Source organism: Balaenoptera physalus (genome assembly GCF_965194825.1).
Source record: "Balaenoptera physalus genome assembly, chromosome: 9".
Taxonomy (NCBI): Eukaryota; Metazoa; Chordata; class Mammalia; order Artiodactyla; family Balaenopteridae; genus Balaenoptera; species Balaenoptera physalus.
The window spans coordinates 1,450,833-1,468,247 of NC_138888.1; the positions used below are offsets into that span (position 1 = coordinate 1,450,833).

The 17,415-nt window shown below is 48.6% G+C and overlaps 1 protein-coding gene across 5 annotated transcripts in view; it reads right to left on the reverse strand.

The window, feature by feature from the left end:
* SMOC2 (SPARC related modular calcium binding 2) overlaps positions 1–17,415 on the reverse strand; it is a 156,994-nt gene that overhangs the window by 82,253 nt on the left and 57,326 nt on the right. For 2 of the 5 annotated variants that reach the window (XM_082475834.1, XM_082475830.1), the window contains exons 4-6: positions 17,309–17,408; positions 3,100–3,147; positions 131–214 (exon numbers count right to left, since the gene is read on the reverse strand). In XM_082475834.1, coding sequence (XP_082331960.1) covers positions 131–214; positions 3,100–3,147; positions 17,309–17,408 — 232 coding nt within the window. The remainder of the gene's footprint in view (positions 1–130; positions 215–3,099; positions 3,148–17,308; positions 17,409–17,415) is intronic. The other 3 variants (XM_082475831.1, XM_082475833.1, XM_082475832.1) reach the window with 3 other exon arrangements.

Below are 17,415 nucleotides of genomic sequence, written 5' to 3' on the forward strand. Positions count from 1 at the left end.
GGAGGATGGCGGGGCCTCATAAAGGTAGGAAAGGCCAACCCAGCCCGTCCCGGACAGTCCCCGCAAGAGGACGTGGCTGCAGCCCCAGGCCCGCGCCCTACCCCCAACACAACTCCCCACCGACACTCACCTTCCTCATCTCCTTGAGGCTGTGTCTCCAGCGCTGGAGCTGAGGCATCATCTGAATTCAGAACGGAAAAGATTTGCAAGGAGACTACAATTATGAGAGTAAGTGAAGTAAGTGTGCATACAGGATGGACCCTAAGGATTGCATACACCCCACAATCCACCAAACCCCACCCCAGCACTCAGTAAACCATACAGAGGCTCAAAGCTCCAAACAGACCTCAAGGGGAAGGGTTAGGTGTGACGTAAACCATTGGAGCCAACCGGACGGATGAGGGAGGGACGGCAGTAATGGGGGGACTGGGGGGGCGGGGGTCTGGCATCCTTGCTGTGCCCCTGTGTCCCAGAGTGGAAGGCAGGGATGGAGACCCAGGCCCCGGACTGTGCCCCGTGGGTCTCTCGACCCCTCAGGCCTCCTGTGTCGACACGTGAGAGGCCGGTGGGGAACCGGTTGAGAGTGTCAGAGGACAGAGGGACGAGTGTGCATTAGAAAGCTCTACGCCATTTCACTGAAAACATTATTCCAAGGACACAGTCTTTATGGAATTAGTTGAAAAACACTCGTTGGGTTCCCTGGTAAGCAAGCTTCTAGAAGCCGCCCAGGCAAGGGGGCCCCAGCCAGGGACGCTGTTACAAGGCACACTGCGGGGGGCTCTCGAGAACCATCCTAGTGTTTTTATTCGTGTGATTTTTTTTTTTTAATAATTTCAGAATCAAAATACAGCAAGCAGTGGCAGAGAGAAGGAGCAGCCACTTGGCTTATGTAGCTAACTGTGACTCATTACTGTCTATCCCAGCTATCTGAAGAGTAAAAATGAAGTTTCCCATAAGTTCTTTTCAGGGGAAAAGCAAAAAGAATATTTTAAAAATTCTTTAACATTTAACTATCTCCAGAAAAAAAGCTTGTTATCTGTCAAGATACTGACAAAATGTACATCATTTATCTGAAATAGCCAAGTCAAATAATGATAGTAGCAATAAACTAGAAGTATTTTGCTATTGAATATTCTATAATCTTCTTCCAAGAATGAAATGGGGAACATTTTTAAAACATATTTAACATATTTGAAAGTCTTAACAGAACATACTGAGAAAAGTCTTAGCATATTTAAACATCCTTTGGAATGACAACCGTAAAGTACATAGCTAATGTTGCACCTTTTTGCTGAGGCCTAAGCAGACCACCACTTTGGGGCCAGCAGCCCCAATCTGATCCCTGGGTCCAGGCCAGTCTGAGTTCTCAGCCGAGCTAACCACGGCGAGAGGTGACGGGGGGCGTCCCTGAGGGACAATGATGGCTGCCGGCCCCCACGCCTCTCCCTCCCCCGCCCCTAATGCCAGCACCAGAGGCCCCTACATTCCTGCCTTGGCCGTAGGCCCCCGGGCAGCATGATCCTCTCACCCACCACCATGCTCTGGCCCCTTGAGAGTCTGTCCCGGTGCAACTAGCCCACTGGCACCTACTGGGCTCAGCCTTCAGAAAATGAAGCAAAGTCATGGACAGCTTGGTGCCTTTCACTTTCCCTCCAGGGGAGTTTGTTAAATGTCTCTTTTTCCCGATAAACCAGCTTCGTTACTCATTCTCAGGTATTTCCTCTGACAGGCACGTCCGTAGATCAAGGGGCTTCAGTAGAAGGAACGTGTTCTTCCCTTAAATCCACTTCTGAGCCCACGTGCCAATTCCCCGGGGATTTTTTAAGTAGTTTTACAGTGGATTCAACCTGTATCACCGTGAACAGGATTGGGTGCGGGCGCCTGGAAGAGTACTTCCCTCCGCCTCCCTTTCAGCATTTGATTCCTGTTTCTCACCACGAACATGTATACTTCCTCTCCTCTAAAACATACCAGAATGCTCACCCCAACTTCATCTCCCCCTTCCCACATGGAAACCCTGTCCCGAGCCAGTGTCCTGACCCCACCTGCCGGTCCCTCTCTCACCTACGAACTGGGCTCTTCTCCCCACCTGTGAGGGTCTCTGCCCACGCCACACCTGCCCCAGCTTTCACACCCACCGTGCTCCACTCAACTCCTCCTCCTCTGTGAAACCGCTCCAATTCCGCCCTCGTCTGCGCCTGCCCTGCGTGCTGTCTACACAGCTGGCATTTACTCGTGTGCCAATCTGTGTGGATCTCATGGATTCATCTTAATGATACAAAGACTCTACAATCTTTCCAGGGCAAGGACAGTGGCCACCGTGATTTCAATACACACTTAAAAGACCTGGGTTGAATAAAACTGGGGTCTTCTGACTTCCTATCACTTTTCTCTATTACTGGTTCATATACTATAACCTACCTCAGGAAAAAAAAGTACTTAAGATGTTGGTACATTATTTTTATTTCATCTTAAAAATAGATTCTGACTTCACAGGTTGATATAATATAAAGACAGAAAATGTGTCATTGGGACTAACGGGTGACAGCTGAGGGAAGGGCAAAGAGGTCACGGTGGGCTTGCGGCAGCCAGCGGAGATGCTCCAGGAGCCGTGGGATGATTTCCAAAGGAAATGCTCCCTGCTCCGTCTGGTTCTTGGGGTACTGGTCCCAGAAGGAGTGACTGTCATAGATGGAAACAGCCACCTTCTTATGAGGAACAGCAGGCAGAGCTCCATTAGTGACCTCCGACAGCTGCTGTGCTAGAGGCTCCTGCCAGCCCTGGAGTCCTCTGCACAGATATAGACCCGGGATGACCCTAACACCGTCCACAGGTGGTCCCAACACAAGCCACGTCTAAGAAGCCCTGACGCGGACACAAGTGGGTCACCCAGCAGGTCACGTGCCCGGCACCTGCCAGGTCCCAACAACCCTAAGGGTCGAATAAACGTTTGCTGAATGAATAAATAATTAACAAAGGGCTTCAGCTCTCATTACCATCACTGATATACATTGACATTTTAACTTGAGAAGTTATTTTAAGGCATAGATTGGATTCGCTGTAGTAATATATCAAGGAAGTTCATTTTAAGATAGTTACCTGTTTTTCCTGTGCCTTCCCGTTGGGGTAACTTTTCATTTACGGAACCTAAAAGAGGAAAATAAGGGATAAAATTATTCTTGGCTCTCAAATGCTCATCACTAATTGTTACACAAACATTTTATTCAATTTTGATTAATTCACAGGGCTTTGTCACTTTCTAGTTAATTTACACAAGCTACCTAGTGCCCTGGGGTGACTCTGTCATCTGAAATCACAAGCCCAAAACTAGGAAATGTAAGATTAGCTCCTATTTCTCTGGTTACCTGGCTTGGGTTGTACATAAGACCCTCTAGGGTACAAAATAGAGCGGTTTCTTCACATTAAAAATATGATACTAACCTTTTTAACATACATCACTATGTGGGGATAGTTGAGTGAATTAGATTTTTAAAAAACTTTTAAAAAGTAATAAAAAGTTATTCAACTAAAGATAAATAAAAACCCTGGTTTCAGCTGAATTCTGATTTATGGAAAACTGAAGAACCATCTTTTTGTAAGGGGAGTACAGCAAATACGCTAAGGTTAACTGAGTAATTTATAACAAAATTTTAACAATTATATTACACTGAAAGGTTTACATTACAAATAGGAGGCCTTGCTCTGCCTTCCCCATGGACTGAAACCGTTATGGCACCACCATTTTCCTCACCGTTATTACACTTACTCAGAGGAATAAGCAAATTCTGTTCAGCATTAATTTGGAGTTTATCTGCCCGTCCAGTTTAGAATATTCCATCCAGGATTCATCTAGAATTCCCCTAATCATATGCTAGCAAGACTCCACAGCTAGAACATCTCATGAAATAAAACCTGAAATTCATTGCTTGTTTTTTTTCAATTTCGAATATAACATTGAAATACAGACTTGTATTTATACTAAAGATATAAACTTTAGGACATTTTGGAATGTTTATCTTGTCTTGGAAATATAATGGTTCTATAGCAGGAAATGCACGAGCAGTTCGTTGTAGACGCAACCCCGAAGGACAGGGCAGACAGTATAAGGCAGGGATGCTTTTCATCCCTCCAAACGTTGACAGAAATGACATTGAGGGCGTGGGTTCCCCTACACTCAGCCCAGGGGTTACAGGAAGGAGCAAGATACAACAGTAGACACTAGCTGGCCTGAGTGGGGTTCTACAGGAGACACAGCCTGTCCTCCCCACCCCAGCTGCTTGTCTGAAATACCTGAATCATAGGCATCTGGAAATGCAGTTTGGTCAATAGGTAAAAAGGACCAGATTTTCCTGGTGCATCTATTTGCACAGTATTTGAGGTGCTCCCCAAAGCAGCTGTTGGTTATTTCCCAGCTGTGGCTGGTACCATGCAGTGAAATGTCACATGCTTTCCAGGGTCAAAACACAGGACTTTACTTCTGGTGAGAATTCCCAGGGATATAAAGTGAGCTCATTGTGTGGCCTTCTGACAAAGCTTTCAAAATCCTACTTTGCTCGTTTCTCCCTTTGTAGCATCTCTTTACAAATCCAGATTTCTTAAAGGGCTTAAGTTTCTTAGTCATTGGTTTATTTTTATCATGTGTTTCTGCAGAGAGTCAAAAAATGTTTTCTATTTTGACTGGGAAATGACAGTATTTCAGTAATATTTCTGAATACGACTACGTAGGTTTTACTCTTCTGAGCTAAATGCAAACATCCCAAATAACGATTAGAAGGCCCCCTCCCCAAGAGAGCGTCTCGATTGAATCAAGATAATATTTTGTAACCTAGGGCCTGAAGTCTCCAAGCTGCTGGTTCACGCTCTGATTAGCGGCTGAGGTCTGAAGACAATATTGAGCGAGTATCTACCTGCTCCCTCGGCTCCCTTTCTGTCTCTGAACCAACCAGTGTGTGGCCTGCTCACCAGCCACCGCCAATCCAATCTGTGTTCACTTAAATAAATCCGCACGGAATTAATTCCATCCTGTTCCTAAGATGTAGAAATAATTTTAACATAGAACTAAGCATCCCTGGATAACCTGCTCCAAATATATTTTTTTTAATTTTTACTTATTTAAATATTTATTTATTTATTTATTTCTGGCTGTGTTGGGTCTTCGTTTCTGTGCGAGGGCTTTCTCTAGTAGTGGCAAGTGGGGGCCACTCTTCATAGCGGTGCGCGGGCCTCTCACCATCGCGGCCTCTCTTGTTGCGGAGCACAGGCTCCAGACGCACAGGCTCCGCAGTTGTGGCTCACGGGCTTAGTTGCTCTGTGGCATGTGGGATCTTCCCAGACCAGGGCTCGAACCCGTGTCCCCTGCATTGGCAGGCAGATTCTCAACCACTGCGCCACCAGGGAAGCCCGCTCCAAATATTTTGCTGCACAGAACTGGGGGTTGGGGGGGGGTGGGCAATCCCAACAGGGCATGTACTTCTCATCCAACTGCCTCTGGACCAGAAGCCCCTCCACTCCTTCCCGCCCAGCTTCCCCCGGCTCCCTGTCCTCAAGGACTCGGGAGACAGGCGGGCATCACTCTCCACACAGCAAAGCCGCTGGGCAAAGGAGAATCCAGGAACCCAGAACCCCAACGCCACTCTTGTTCTTTCATTACATCTTTCTGGAGGTACGAATTCCCTGAAGAACTCCCAAGAGTCGGAGCAGGTGAGATTCCAGGATGCAAGTGCAGAAAGGGAGCCCAGACATAGGAGTGTGGAGGGCAGTCAACAGCTCTGCAGACCATGGGCTGGTTGGCTGAACCTTCAGGCAGGAACACTCTGCCCGTCAGATTCCTATTTCAAAGGACACATTTGAATTCCTTCCATTTGTGAGATTTCATCCCATTTAAATGCTATTTTAGAAGGGTGGCTTTTTTAGCAATTCAGGTATGCATTTCTGGTGGAGGAAACCACAGAAGGACAATGTGAGGGGACTGGCTATGGTCAAGGGGAAGAATAATGAGCCCTGTGGTCCTGAGTCCTTGGTTCAAATCCAGCTACGCTCAGCAATGCCCACTTGCTGCCAAAACAGCGCCAGGCAGGGTGCAGTGTTTGCTGAAAGGGTTGGTGGTCTAAGATGAGCCCTTTTGATAAGCACTCAATGCACTTTAGAAATGAGTAAGGGGCAGAGGGGCTGCAATGTGTACAGCCAGAGGAGCCGTGAGAGGGTTTAATGAGGTCAGCTCACTGCAGGCAGGCACTTGCTTAGCAAGTAGACTGATGGTCCTTCAGAACACCGTTAAACAAGCTGCAGTGATTTACTCCTTTCTGGAATCTCGTGTCCAGGAGCAGGTTTGCAATGTCACGTGGCTTTGCTTCAGCCAGAGGGAGAGAGAGTGAGACAAGAGGGAGAGAGGGAGAGAACGGAGGAAGGAAAGAAGGGACGGAGGGAGGGAGGCAGGGAGGAAGGGAGAAAGAGAGAGAGAGAGAAAGAAAGAAAGAAAGAAAGAAAGAGGGAGGGAGGGAGGGAGGAAGGAAGGAAAGAAAGAAAGGGAGAGAGAAAGAAAGGAAGAAAGGAAGAAAGAGAAAAAGAAAGAAAAAAAAGGAAGGAAAGAAGGAAGGAAGGAAGGAAGAGAAGGAAGGAAAGAAAGGAAGGAAGAAAGAGAGAAAGAGAGAGAAAGGAAAAGAAAAAGAGGGAAAGAAAGGAAGGAAGGGAGAAAGAAGGAAAGAAGGAAATAAAGAAAGAGGAAAGAACAAAAGAAAGAAAGAAGGAAGGGAGGAAAGAAGGAAAGAAAGAAGGAAGAAAAAAGGAAAGAAGGACTGAAAGAAAGAAAGAAAAAAAGAAAGAAAGAAGGAAAGGGAGTAGAAGGGTCAGAGAGGCTACAATCCTCCGTACCTCCTGGACGAGCATTTCTCTTCCTGCTCCTTTGATCTGGTCGCTAGACTGTGGACCCTGGGCTCTGAAAGCAGAGGTCCCACAAAGCTCTGCACCTAAACCAGGTCTCACCATCCTTCTGGGCCCTTCCTCCAGGGTAAGGACTTCTGGCTTTTCTCAGGAGCTGTCTGGCTGCTCTGCCTCGGACTTTCTGGTCAGCACCACGTGCGGATGACGTGCATAACCGTGGCGACTGTGTGTTGTGGGAAGAGGGCAGAACGTGGGTGACAGAACGAACATCACTACCTACCAGCTCTGTGCCCTGGGCAGGTGCCCTCACCTGCCCAAAGCTCAGTTTCCTCGTCCGTAAAATGGCAGCGTGGGGACCTCCCTCACAGGCTGGAAGAAGCCAGCAGAGAAATCAACACATAAGAGGCCACAGTGAATTTTCACTGAAAATATTTCAGGACACTCAGGTATCTGCGTGTTGTTAATTCCTCCTGTAGCCTCTCTCTTCACGTACGTATATTTTGTAGGTCAAGAGGGTAACAGCCGCTTGCAACAAAGAGTAATACTGTCTCCACTCAAGAGCAAATGGTTAAAATGTGCAGCCACTGGCAGGAGACCCGCGTGACCTCGGCCTCTCTGTGGCCACTTTCTTTCATTCATTCATTCATTCATTCAACATGTTCAGCACGAAAAAGTTCCATCTACTTTGGAGTGATAGGCATTAAACAGAAATTATTCAAATAATTCATATTACAACCGTGTACATAGTCTCTACAGTTCCTTCTGTGTGCTGGTCATCATTCTACGAACATCACATACATTAAGTCATCTGATGATGGCAGCAACCCTGAAGTAGGTGCCACTATTATACCCATTAGACAGATGAGGAGACTGAGACCCAGAGAGAGGTGTAACAGCCCAAGGTCACTTGGCCAGTGAGTGGCAGACCCAGGGTCCATGGCTGTGCTTTTAGCCCGCAGGGGAACTAACTTGGTCTGAGCAGTCAGGGCTGGCCTCCCCAAGGAGGTTGGAAAGAGAACCCCCATGAGGCAGAAAGGACAGCAGGGGGGAGCCGAGCGCACAGGCCGGCAGTGACAGGAGCACAGCAGGTCTTGGAGCACAGCCAACGTGCGGGCTCCAGACGGCTCTCTGTAAGCACCATGTCTGTGTCCTTCTACACACATCCTCTGTCTGCAAGGACACAGGCAGGCTCTCCTCTCACCTCGGCCTCTGCAGAGACCAGCGCGTGGAGCCCGCGTGTGGAAGGCCTGGGCGTAACCTGAAGGTTAATGCAACCCTGGCCATTCCTGACAGCACTGCTTGACGTCAGACCTGCTTACGCACTCCTGGCTGTGGACAGGCCCAGGGACTGGAGAGCAGAGTCAGAAAAGGGCCCTGCCTGGAACACGTGCTGGGGATGCGAGGGCCAGGCGTCGAGTCCACGTTGGAGCCAGAGTTCCTGAAAACAGCCCGGGCCACGGCCCTTCTGTCGGTGCCGGGGCCCATCCTACAGTTGAACCAGCATGTACAGTGGGGGCCATTGGGGTGACTTTTAATAAATCAGTACGGCGTTATGCCCCGCAGTTTACTTCCCAACGTTGATGGGGCTGCAACTCAGTTAACGTCTCGGTCAAAGCAGCTGAAAACCTGGGAAGTCCGAGCACCACGTGGACCTTCAGAACGGCATCAGGGCAGCCCCGGGGCCGTGCGCTGCCCCGGCCCCTCCCCAGCTGGACCCCGCTGGCTGAGTAAAGTGAGGCACCGCTCCGTGACCTCGGGCGCCTCACCCCACTTCTCAGCCACCTCACTGTTCACTCCCATCCTCAGCAGCTTTCCCCCTCGGCAGAAACCACCCACAAAGCCAGAGCTTTTTACCCAGTGCTTCTGGCACAAGAAGGAGCCTGCCCTCTGCAGTCAAAACCCTTGAGGACACACTCCGGTGACCTGGCTGTGACCAGGGCCCTCCCTGAGCCGCCCTGTGAGGCCAGAGGCCGGGGGACGGGCTCCAGGAAGGTGCGCCCAGCCGGGCAGTGGGTGAGGCAGCCTGACCTACAGGGCAGCAAAGACAGGATCATCTGGAGTGGGCACCGGGGCCCCTGGTCCCTCTGCCTCCAGCGAAGCAAACGGCCCCGGGGGCGGGCAGTGGTCCCTCTGAGCTGGGCGGGCGTCCTCTGGAGCACAGCCGGCCGGCCCAGGTGCAGAGGCGCGTGTCTCCCCGGAGCCGACGCTGGGGCTCTCAGGCCAGGTCCCCTCCAGACTGCCCACCCGGCCCTGTGCCGGGGAGGCCTCGGGCACCCTTCCGAGACCTGGGTGCCCCAGGGGAAGCCCTGCCCCCGGCCCCTGGGGAGCCCCTGCGGCCACACCCACCTTCTCACATCCAGGCACACCTGCCGAAGCACAACTTCCTCCACCAGACGCCCGAGGGGCTCGGACCAAACGCTCCGACTCAGCTCAGGTGACGTCCGGGCGGTGGGACCGAGCCAGGACCCCAGCAGGCTGGTCAGGCCACTTGGAGGAGAGACGGAGCCAGGCCCTGTGTCTCTCGCCCAGAGACGGCCAGGGGCTGACAGTGGAGACGGGCCACCGCAGGCAGGGGCTCTCGGTCGCCCCTCTGCCCAGAAGCACCGGCGTCCTCACCGGGAAACGTGTCAAAAAAGCGAGACCTCAGGCCTCCCTCCAGACCCACGCAATCAGAAATTCTGGGGTTGGGGGCAGGAATCTGTGCTGTCAGGCCCCTTTGTGGACCAAAATTTGGGCACCAGAGCTCTAAGGAAAAGGGCTTGGCCTGTGCTCTCTGCAGTGATGATTATTATTATTATATTCTTTTTGTTATTATGAACTTGCCTATGTCTCGTCTGTCAAGCCCCAGCGGCTCCCCTAGAGCCACCACGATGGCTCCTGTTTTCCTATTTTTATATTTCTGTGGACCCAGAAACCAAACAAAATCGGCTCGTCTCCCCGCAGTGAGCCTCTGCAAAACTGGTGGGCTGGAAGAAGGCCCGCCCCGTCCCGAAGGACAAGGGGTGTCACCTTGGCTTTACCCTCCGTGCGTCTTTTTTCTTACCTAGTGATTCCTGGCTGGACGGGCATCAGACAAGAGGGATGTTCAGGCTTCACCCAGTCTGAGCTGAGCACCTGCCTGACCCACGTCTGAGAATCCCCTTCTCAGGATGGTAAGAGAAGAAATCAGTGAAGCACAAATTTTGCTTTAAAAAATTGAGAGATTATTTCTGGATTTACTTTCCATCAGTGTCCACGTTAACGTCTCTGTTTTATATTTTTTACTTTAATGTCTGAATGTTAACGTATTTCAGTGGCCAGAGAAAACAAACATCACTGTCATTCTTGCAACAGGGTCGTTCACAGTCAATAGTTTCATGAATCTTCCCAACATCTGACCATTGCAGTTGTACGTTGAAAAAGGTGCCATAAAAAACTGTTCTGTTTGTTGAAAAAAAATAAGGAAAATACATATACTTGTTTTTTAATGTGGAGACATGGGATACCTCTGGAAGAGATTATCCATTGTTATTTATATAGAGTTATATGTTCTGGGATCATTTACTTCTAAAAGACCTTTTAATTTATGAAGTTTTGTTAAATATTAGAAAATATCAGAAAAGAAGCTATTTATGGCTTAAGTGTGGAAGAGGACAGTTTATAGAGTACCCTTTTAAAGTAATGAAAGATGAGGTTATAAAGTAGCCACCAAATTAAATGTATAATGGAGTACAATAATAGAGCAGATTATAATATAAATCAACTATTATACACCAGAAAGTACTTTTTTCCAGAAAGGAAAACTAACAACACCAAAATGTTGCCCATCAGGTAAATAAATAATTCAAAAGAAGTCCAAACTGAAAAGGAAAAGACAGACAGACAGACAGCTGTGGCTCTGGGCGCAGACATGCCCCAGCACCACGGCCAGGCAAGGGCCGAGGGAAAATCTGCCTCCTGGCTGGTGCTGGTCAGACGAGGTCATCAGAGGTCCTTAATGCTGATTCTCAAACAGGCTTCTAAGTCTTGTTTAGCACAATAACCGCACCTCGTGGTCTTTTCCTTGAATATTTGACTTAATTTTTAAAAAACCTTTCAGTGTCAATTAAACACCTTCTGAAATTTCCACAGTCTGGAACTTTTATCAGAAATTTTACATATCCCATGTTGGCTGTATCAAATTACTATCTTTTCTCATCATGGATGTAAAATTAATTTCCTCAATACTTCAAAAATCGTCATAACAGTAGGTGTTAGACAGTAATATAATGTATATTTTTTTCTAAAAAATCACTTCCTTAGAGAAGTTTGCAGTGAAGGCTGGCAGCAAAGCCAACCCCTCCCCCGGGGCTCACCTCCATCTGAAATGCGGCTCCGTTCAGTGCATTTTCTACGTACTTGTTACAGTTGTTTCTTTCACATTTCCTCACCAATAGGTATTCAAATGTTTTATTTTAACAAGTATCGTTTTCAGGAAGAGAATTGTTAAGCCTGAAGAAAAAGCCATTTTGATCCCTCTGATCTGTAACCTTTCCCATCAAGCAAAGGACTCTGAATGTGTATTTGAATAATTCTCATCAAGAGGTACTTCAGAGGCACAGCTGTGTTGTTGATTTCAATATTTGGGAATTCAGTTGTTCTGGATGTTTCTTTCAAGTTCCTCAGTTATGGAGGGCCCTTAACTTATTACCAGGGAAATTCATTGGTGAAAAAAAGCTTCTCTTTATAAAGTCAAAATTTTCAAAAATCATAAGGATATTCATACAAACATGGAGTTCTACCATTTCCGGTAGAGGCCAAAACTTTAGGCATGGTAGGAAACTGCAAAGATCATAGTTCAATTAATGTAAATAACATAGAAAAGTTATTCAATCTAATCCAAGTTTCTCTGTCATTTATAACCAGGTCTTCCAAAACCCAAATTTAGAAGTTGGTCCGAGAAGCTGTCATCAGAATGCATACGAGCTGAGTAAACTCCCAGAAACGACCACTGACTTGCTCATTCCTGCAAAGCTTTCCATCATTAAAATCAAAGAGTAGATCGTATTCTACACTTTGAGAAGGAACTCCTCAAACACTTGATGTGGCCATGGCCGGATGAACAAGATTTCCACTCCTTCCCCAGAAACACTGTCCCTACAACTGGCCTTGGTTTCAAGAGGGGTGCAGGGCGGCGCGGGCAGAATCTCAAGCCGCAGTTATGGGTGTTTCTCGTCTCTTCTATAACCCGAGGTCTGTAGCTTACTTCAAACGCATACCTCAAGCTGAGTTACATATGAAGATTCCTTGGATATTGTAATATTAAGAGTTCCTGCATGTAGGCTCGGCTTACAATGTCTTCGACTGCTTTGTACTCACGCCAGGAATAAACTCTTGGCTAGGGTGCACGGGAACAGAGGGAGATGAGATTAAAACCCCGAAGCCATTTCCAAATAATCGAGAATGGGCCAGCTACAGAAATCCTCCCTCGGAAAAAAGTCCTTTGTTTTTAAGCTCTTCTCCCGCCCCCAGCAATGTCAGTCTTCAAATCTTTAGAAAGAAGAACAAGAGAAAATCCCTACAGAATAAATATAAATCAGCTGTGCCCGGATGGAGACCTGCGGCCCCGGCCCCTCAGCAGCAAGAAAGACGGAGGGAAGACCCAGTGGGCTGCCTGGCACTGCCTTGACCGTCCTGAGCATGCCTGGTGCGAGTGAAACCCCCTCCCCGCAGCAGACCCGGGGTCTAGACCAGCAGGGCTGGGGGTATAACCTCCAGGAGCGCCTGCTGTCAGGCAGGGCAGGGCTGGGAGTGAGTTTGGATTTAGCTCAAAGAGCAGCTGTTTGGTCCTGAACACATCTCAGGGCAACATGCTGCTGCTTCCCCAGAAGAGGGAAAGCCCTTCCCGCCCCTGCTCACCTCCCCACCTGACTTGGTAAGCGGAAGAGCAGACCCAGGGCCCCTAGAGACCAAGCAGTGGCAGGAGCCAGTTCTGCCCCTCTTCTTTGGGAAGTGTCTCCTCCAGACGCCTCCCCGCGTTCTTGGACGGTGAGTCGCCCCTCTCTGGGGGCCCGCGGCTTCCGCACTGAACTCCCAGATCCTCGACGGCTGTGTCCAGCTGTGGGCGCCTGGCCTGGCGAAGGTTCGGTAAGTGCTGCTGGTGGAGATGGTCGTGAACGAGAAACGACGGGTGGGTTTCTAGGGAGGGAAGGGGGAGCCTCCACGAGGACGAGCGTCACGGGGCCTGGCCGCTACCGCACACTGAAGGGTCGCCTCTGATCCCGTTCCCAGGGTCCTCACGGCGTGGGAACGATCCCGTCACCAGGAAGCAGGTGCCAACAGGGGCCAAAGGGGCCGATTTCTCCCCCGAAGCTCCCTGCCCCCTAAGGCTTGAGCTCCGCTGAGAGTCACGAGTCCGAGTCCGTGGCCGGAGGGAGAGACAAGGCAGGTCCTCCCCTCGTTGTGAAAATCTGTGCGATTACCTGTCAGCGCCCGAGCAGCGGTGGTCCAGGAAGTGCGCTGACTTGGTGAAAGCTGATTAAAGCCGGCGGTGGGTTCCAGGGTCACCGAGGAGTCACCGCAGTGGGTGGGCAGTGGCCCTCCTTGTCCTTCAAGCACCTCGCTGGGGCCTGGACAACACAGCCCCGTGGTCATGGAGCTCAGAGCTGGGAGTTACACATGTTCGAACTCATGATTTCTTATAAATAAGGAACTCAAGGCCCATGAAGTCACATTATGGTATCTGGCAGAAAATGTGGGCAATGGAGACAAAAGCATAGATTGAAATCCCAGCCCCGTCACTTACATGCGCAGGGGCCTCGGGTCAGGCTCTCACCTGTAAATGGAAGGTAAAACCACTTCTACCTCGGGGCGTGACACTGACACACGACAGCCCCGTGAGTGTGAGCCCGGCCACTGTCGCCATGACGTGGGCTCCCGGCCTGCTCTCCCCACTCGTCCTGCGCATCCCCTGGCAGAGGCTGGCCCTGACACTGGGGTTCCCCAAACCCTCCTGCAGTCTCTTTCCTGCCATCCCTCCCCTGCAGGGAAGGGGCCGTCCTGACCCCACCTCCCCTTCTGCCGCTTCCTAGACATCCAGCACCTTCCCTCTGTCAAAATCCTCGGGAAAGGATGTCAGGTAACTTATGACCTCGGGGAGAATTTAAATCAGTGTGTTACCCCTTCCGTGGGCTTTGCATCTTTAACTTTCTGAATCTGTGAAACATCACCCTCACACATGAAGTGCGTCAACACAAACGCACAGCTCAGTGACTTATCACCATAGGTCCAGGGAAACAGTGTCCTGGCAGGGGGAGGGGCCCCCAGGCCCAGCCCTCTTTCCCATCTCAGAGTTCTCCCCCCTTCCACACCTCACCGCTGTCCTTAGAGTCTGACCACTGAAGCTGAGTTTTGTCTGGTTTTTGAATTTTAAATGAGCTGCGGTGTTCCGGGCTCCGGCCCCCTCACCCGGACACACTCACTAGAGCCGCGTTTCGCTGCAGCAGCTCCTGTGTTCTCGCCGTTCATGTCCTACCCGAGGGCCAGGCAAGCACGTGATCTCTCCCTCCGACACCAGTGGACACTCGCTGGCTTCCAGGATCTGGTCATCACTACCAGCGTGCCATGCACACTCTCTCACACGCCTCCCGCTACAAAGCGGGCCCCTGTCTGCTCGTCCTGTGCCCCGTCTGCAGAGGCGAGCTGATGGCACGTCGGGGCCCCCCGGGGTTCACTGCTGCTACCCCTCCCCTGGGTGTCAGGGAGTCTCCCTGGGAGGCTGGTTTGCATTTCCCTGCTACCCATGAGCACAAGCACCTTTTCCTATGTGCGCTGGTCCCTAGGATTTCCTCATTTATAAAATGCTGCCTGTTCAAGACTTTTGTCTGTTTCTGCTAGATGGCCTTCATTATACCATTCTTATTGATCCATAGGAATTTGGTGATTTGGTTAATGGCTTAAAAACACATGACTGTGAAATAAAAGAATCCTTCCCTTTGAAGGTCTTTCTGGGAGGAGTGGGCGGAGGGACGTGGATGCTGGGGCCCCCTCTGTTCCACTGAAATCAGCCGTGAGTGGACGTCCCCCGCCCTCCCCTGGGGCTGCTGCAACGTGTGTCTGCACCAGTTCATAATAAACACATGCATTCTAAGTGACCATTATTGTTTACTGCTAAGTTTTAATGTGTGTCTGCACCAGTTCATAATAAACACACACATGCATTCTAAGTGACCGTTATTGTTTATTGCTAAGTTTTAATATCTTTTTCTGATTTTCAAATTTCTATAGAATGTGCTTATACGGTAAGCTCCATGCGAACTCCAGGGCCAAAGACTACTGTTGACTGCTGACATTTACCCAGTTGTAATAAACTAGATGGAAATCACTCCCAGGCTCTACAGAGAGTGGACAAAGCTATCAGCCCCAGCAGGTGTCAGCCAGGGTCCCAGGGAAGGGAGGAGGATGCCCCTAGGGGTTTGCAGATGGAAACTGACCAGCTGACATACACATTATTAACCACAATCTCTCACAAAGTGATGCTCATTACCGCACTTGCAAGTGATTGGGGAGGATGTGTCAATATCCGGGAAGAGGTTATGTTACATTGTGCAAAAGTCTATCATCAACTCTGTGTCTAAGCACTAAGTCCTCCCAACACTCTCCCTTAAATACCAAGGTTCTCTCAACAACCCCCTGCAGCGCACAGTTTCCACACGTGTTCCGAGCACAGGCACCTGCTCTCCCCCACCCATATCTCTGCAGAATAAAAGCATGAATACAGCTGGGGATTCATAGAATTTTCCCATAACTCTGGCCAAGCTGCAAAACCAAGCCACGGGGGTGGAAAGGGAGGCACTCCTACAGGGAGCCCCGTCTCCAGTCTGGGAGGAAGCCTGCCCTGCCCACATCACAAGTGTCCTCAGAGACACGCCCTCCTCGCCCCCGCTGGCATTTTCCATGCAATAAACACCAGATTCTAAGCAAAAGGGAAGAATACTCCTTCTTCCATAACCCATCACTTGAAACAAAAAAATCCACATGGGCAGTGAAAACAATGGAGCATTTCTATACAGCAAAAATTGCTGCTACCTGGTTGGAAAAAATAATGTGAGTGAACAGTACAGTGGTTTGATTCTAGAAACGAAGTGTTTGTTACAGGGAAGTTATAAGAAATCCAGCCAACTTTGCTCATGGTTTTCTAAGAAAGTTCTTTCAGACACTACTTAATTTCTCAAAAGGTGTCACTAAAATCACGGAAATAGGTATCTCCTCTGCTGTCTCCTTCGTAAAATAAGGCTGGGCTTGACTCAAAATGCTGTTACTTGGTTGAAATGAAATAAGCATTTGCAAGTAACTTTCAGAGTGAGGGACACACACAGAGGCCAACTCCTTATGCTAATTTTTTTCTCTTTCATTTACTCCACGAGTTTGTAAAAGAATTATTAAGTGCAACTGTAAGTTCACTAAAAATATATTTACAGCAATATTTAGATCTTGGATGACAAACCAGTTTTAAAAATAAGTATATTTTAATTCCACATTATGCACATCCCCTGGCTTTTAAGTGATGACCAGTCACTTAAAATATAAGGTTTTGTGTTACTGTTAATTACGTACGTCATCATTCTGAAGCAGTTATGAGTTCTGACCTGTGCCTTGGCTCCTGGTATAAATGTCTGAATCATGAACAGAATTTCTAATTATAAGATGCCTGGTCTTGAAACAGAAAAGGGGTCTAAAAGTAAACTGTAAATACACGTTTCAATATTTTACATGAAAATTCAGGAAGATGTTTTGTATTGTTACATAACAGTATGTTTTTCCCTAGTAAGCTTAATCTAGTAATTGTGACACAAATATCATGAAATTTCTTCATAAATGGTCTGATAGGTCTCCCTCACCAATTAATCAAAACTCAAGCTGCAGACCATTTTCAAATAAAAATGATCTGAATCTTTTATAACATTTTTGGTAAAATATTAATGGAAAACAGACCATTTTATAGATTATTCTCCTGCCAATATTATTACCTTCAGTACATGAAGCCCTCTTATGAGTAATAAAATAACACACATAAACCATCTGGAAAGGGATCTGTGACGAATGGTCCACTTTTTCTTTGCAAACATATACATACAAACACAGAAATGTTCGCTTTTCTCGGCCAATGAAAGCATTTGGTCATTTCCACTGATGACCACGGTCCTTGTGGTTATTTCTAAAAATTAAGAGTCCCGAATTGCCATAACCTACCGTGGTTCAGACCCAGATCCTCCATTCCTAAGCTCTCTTAAAAACAAAGTTTTCATAATACTTTGGGATTTGTCCAGTGACTCAAATCCATTCCCAACATTCCTCATAATTCCACCTAAACTGAATTTCTTTTCAGTTATGAGCAAACATCGGTAAGATGATCAGAAAGCAGCCAATAATGTCAGTAGCAGTTTCACCTCGTAAATTCAACTGGACCTACCGGGACACCTGGGCGTCTTGTGGGCCACGGCGGTGCCGCTGATGGGCCTCCCGTTGGGTGTGACGCACCAGCAGTACCCCGTGTAGCTGTGGCACTGGACCTGCAGG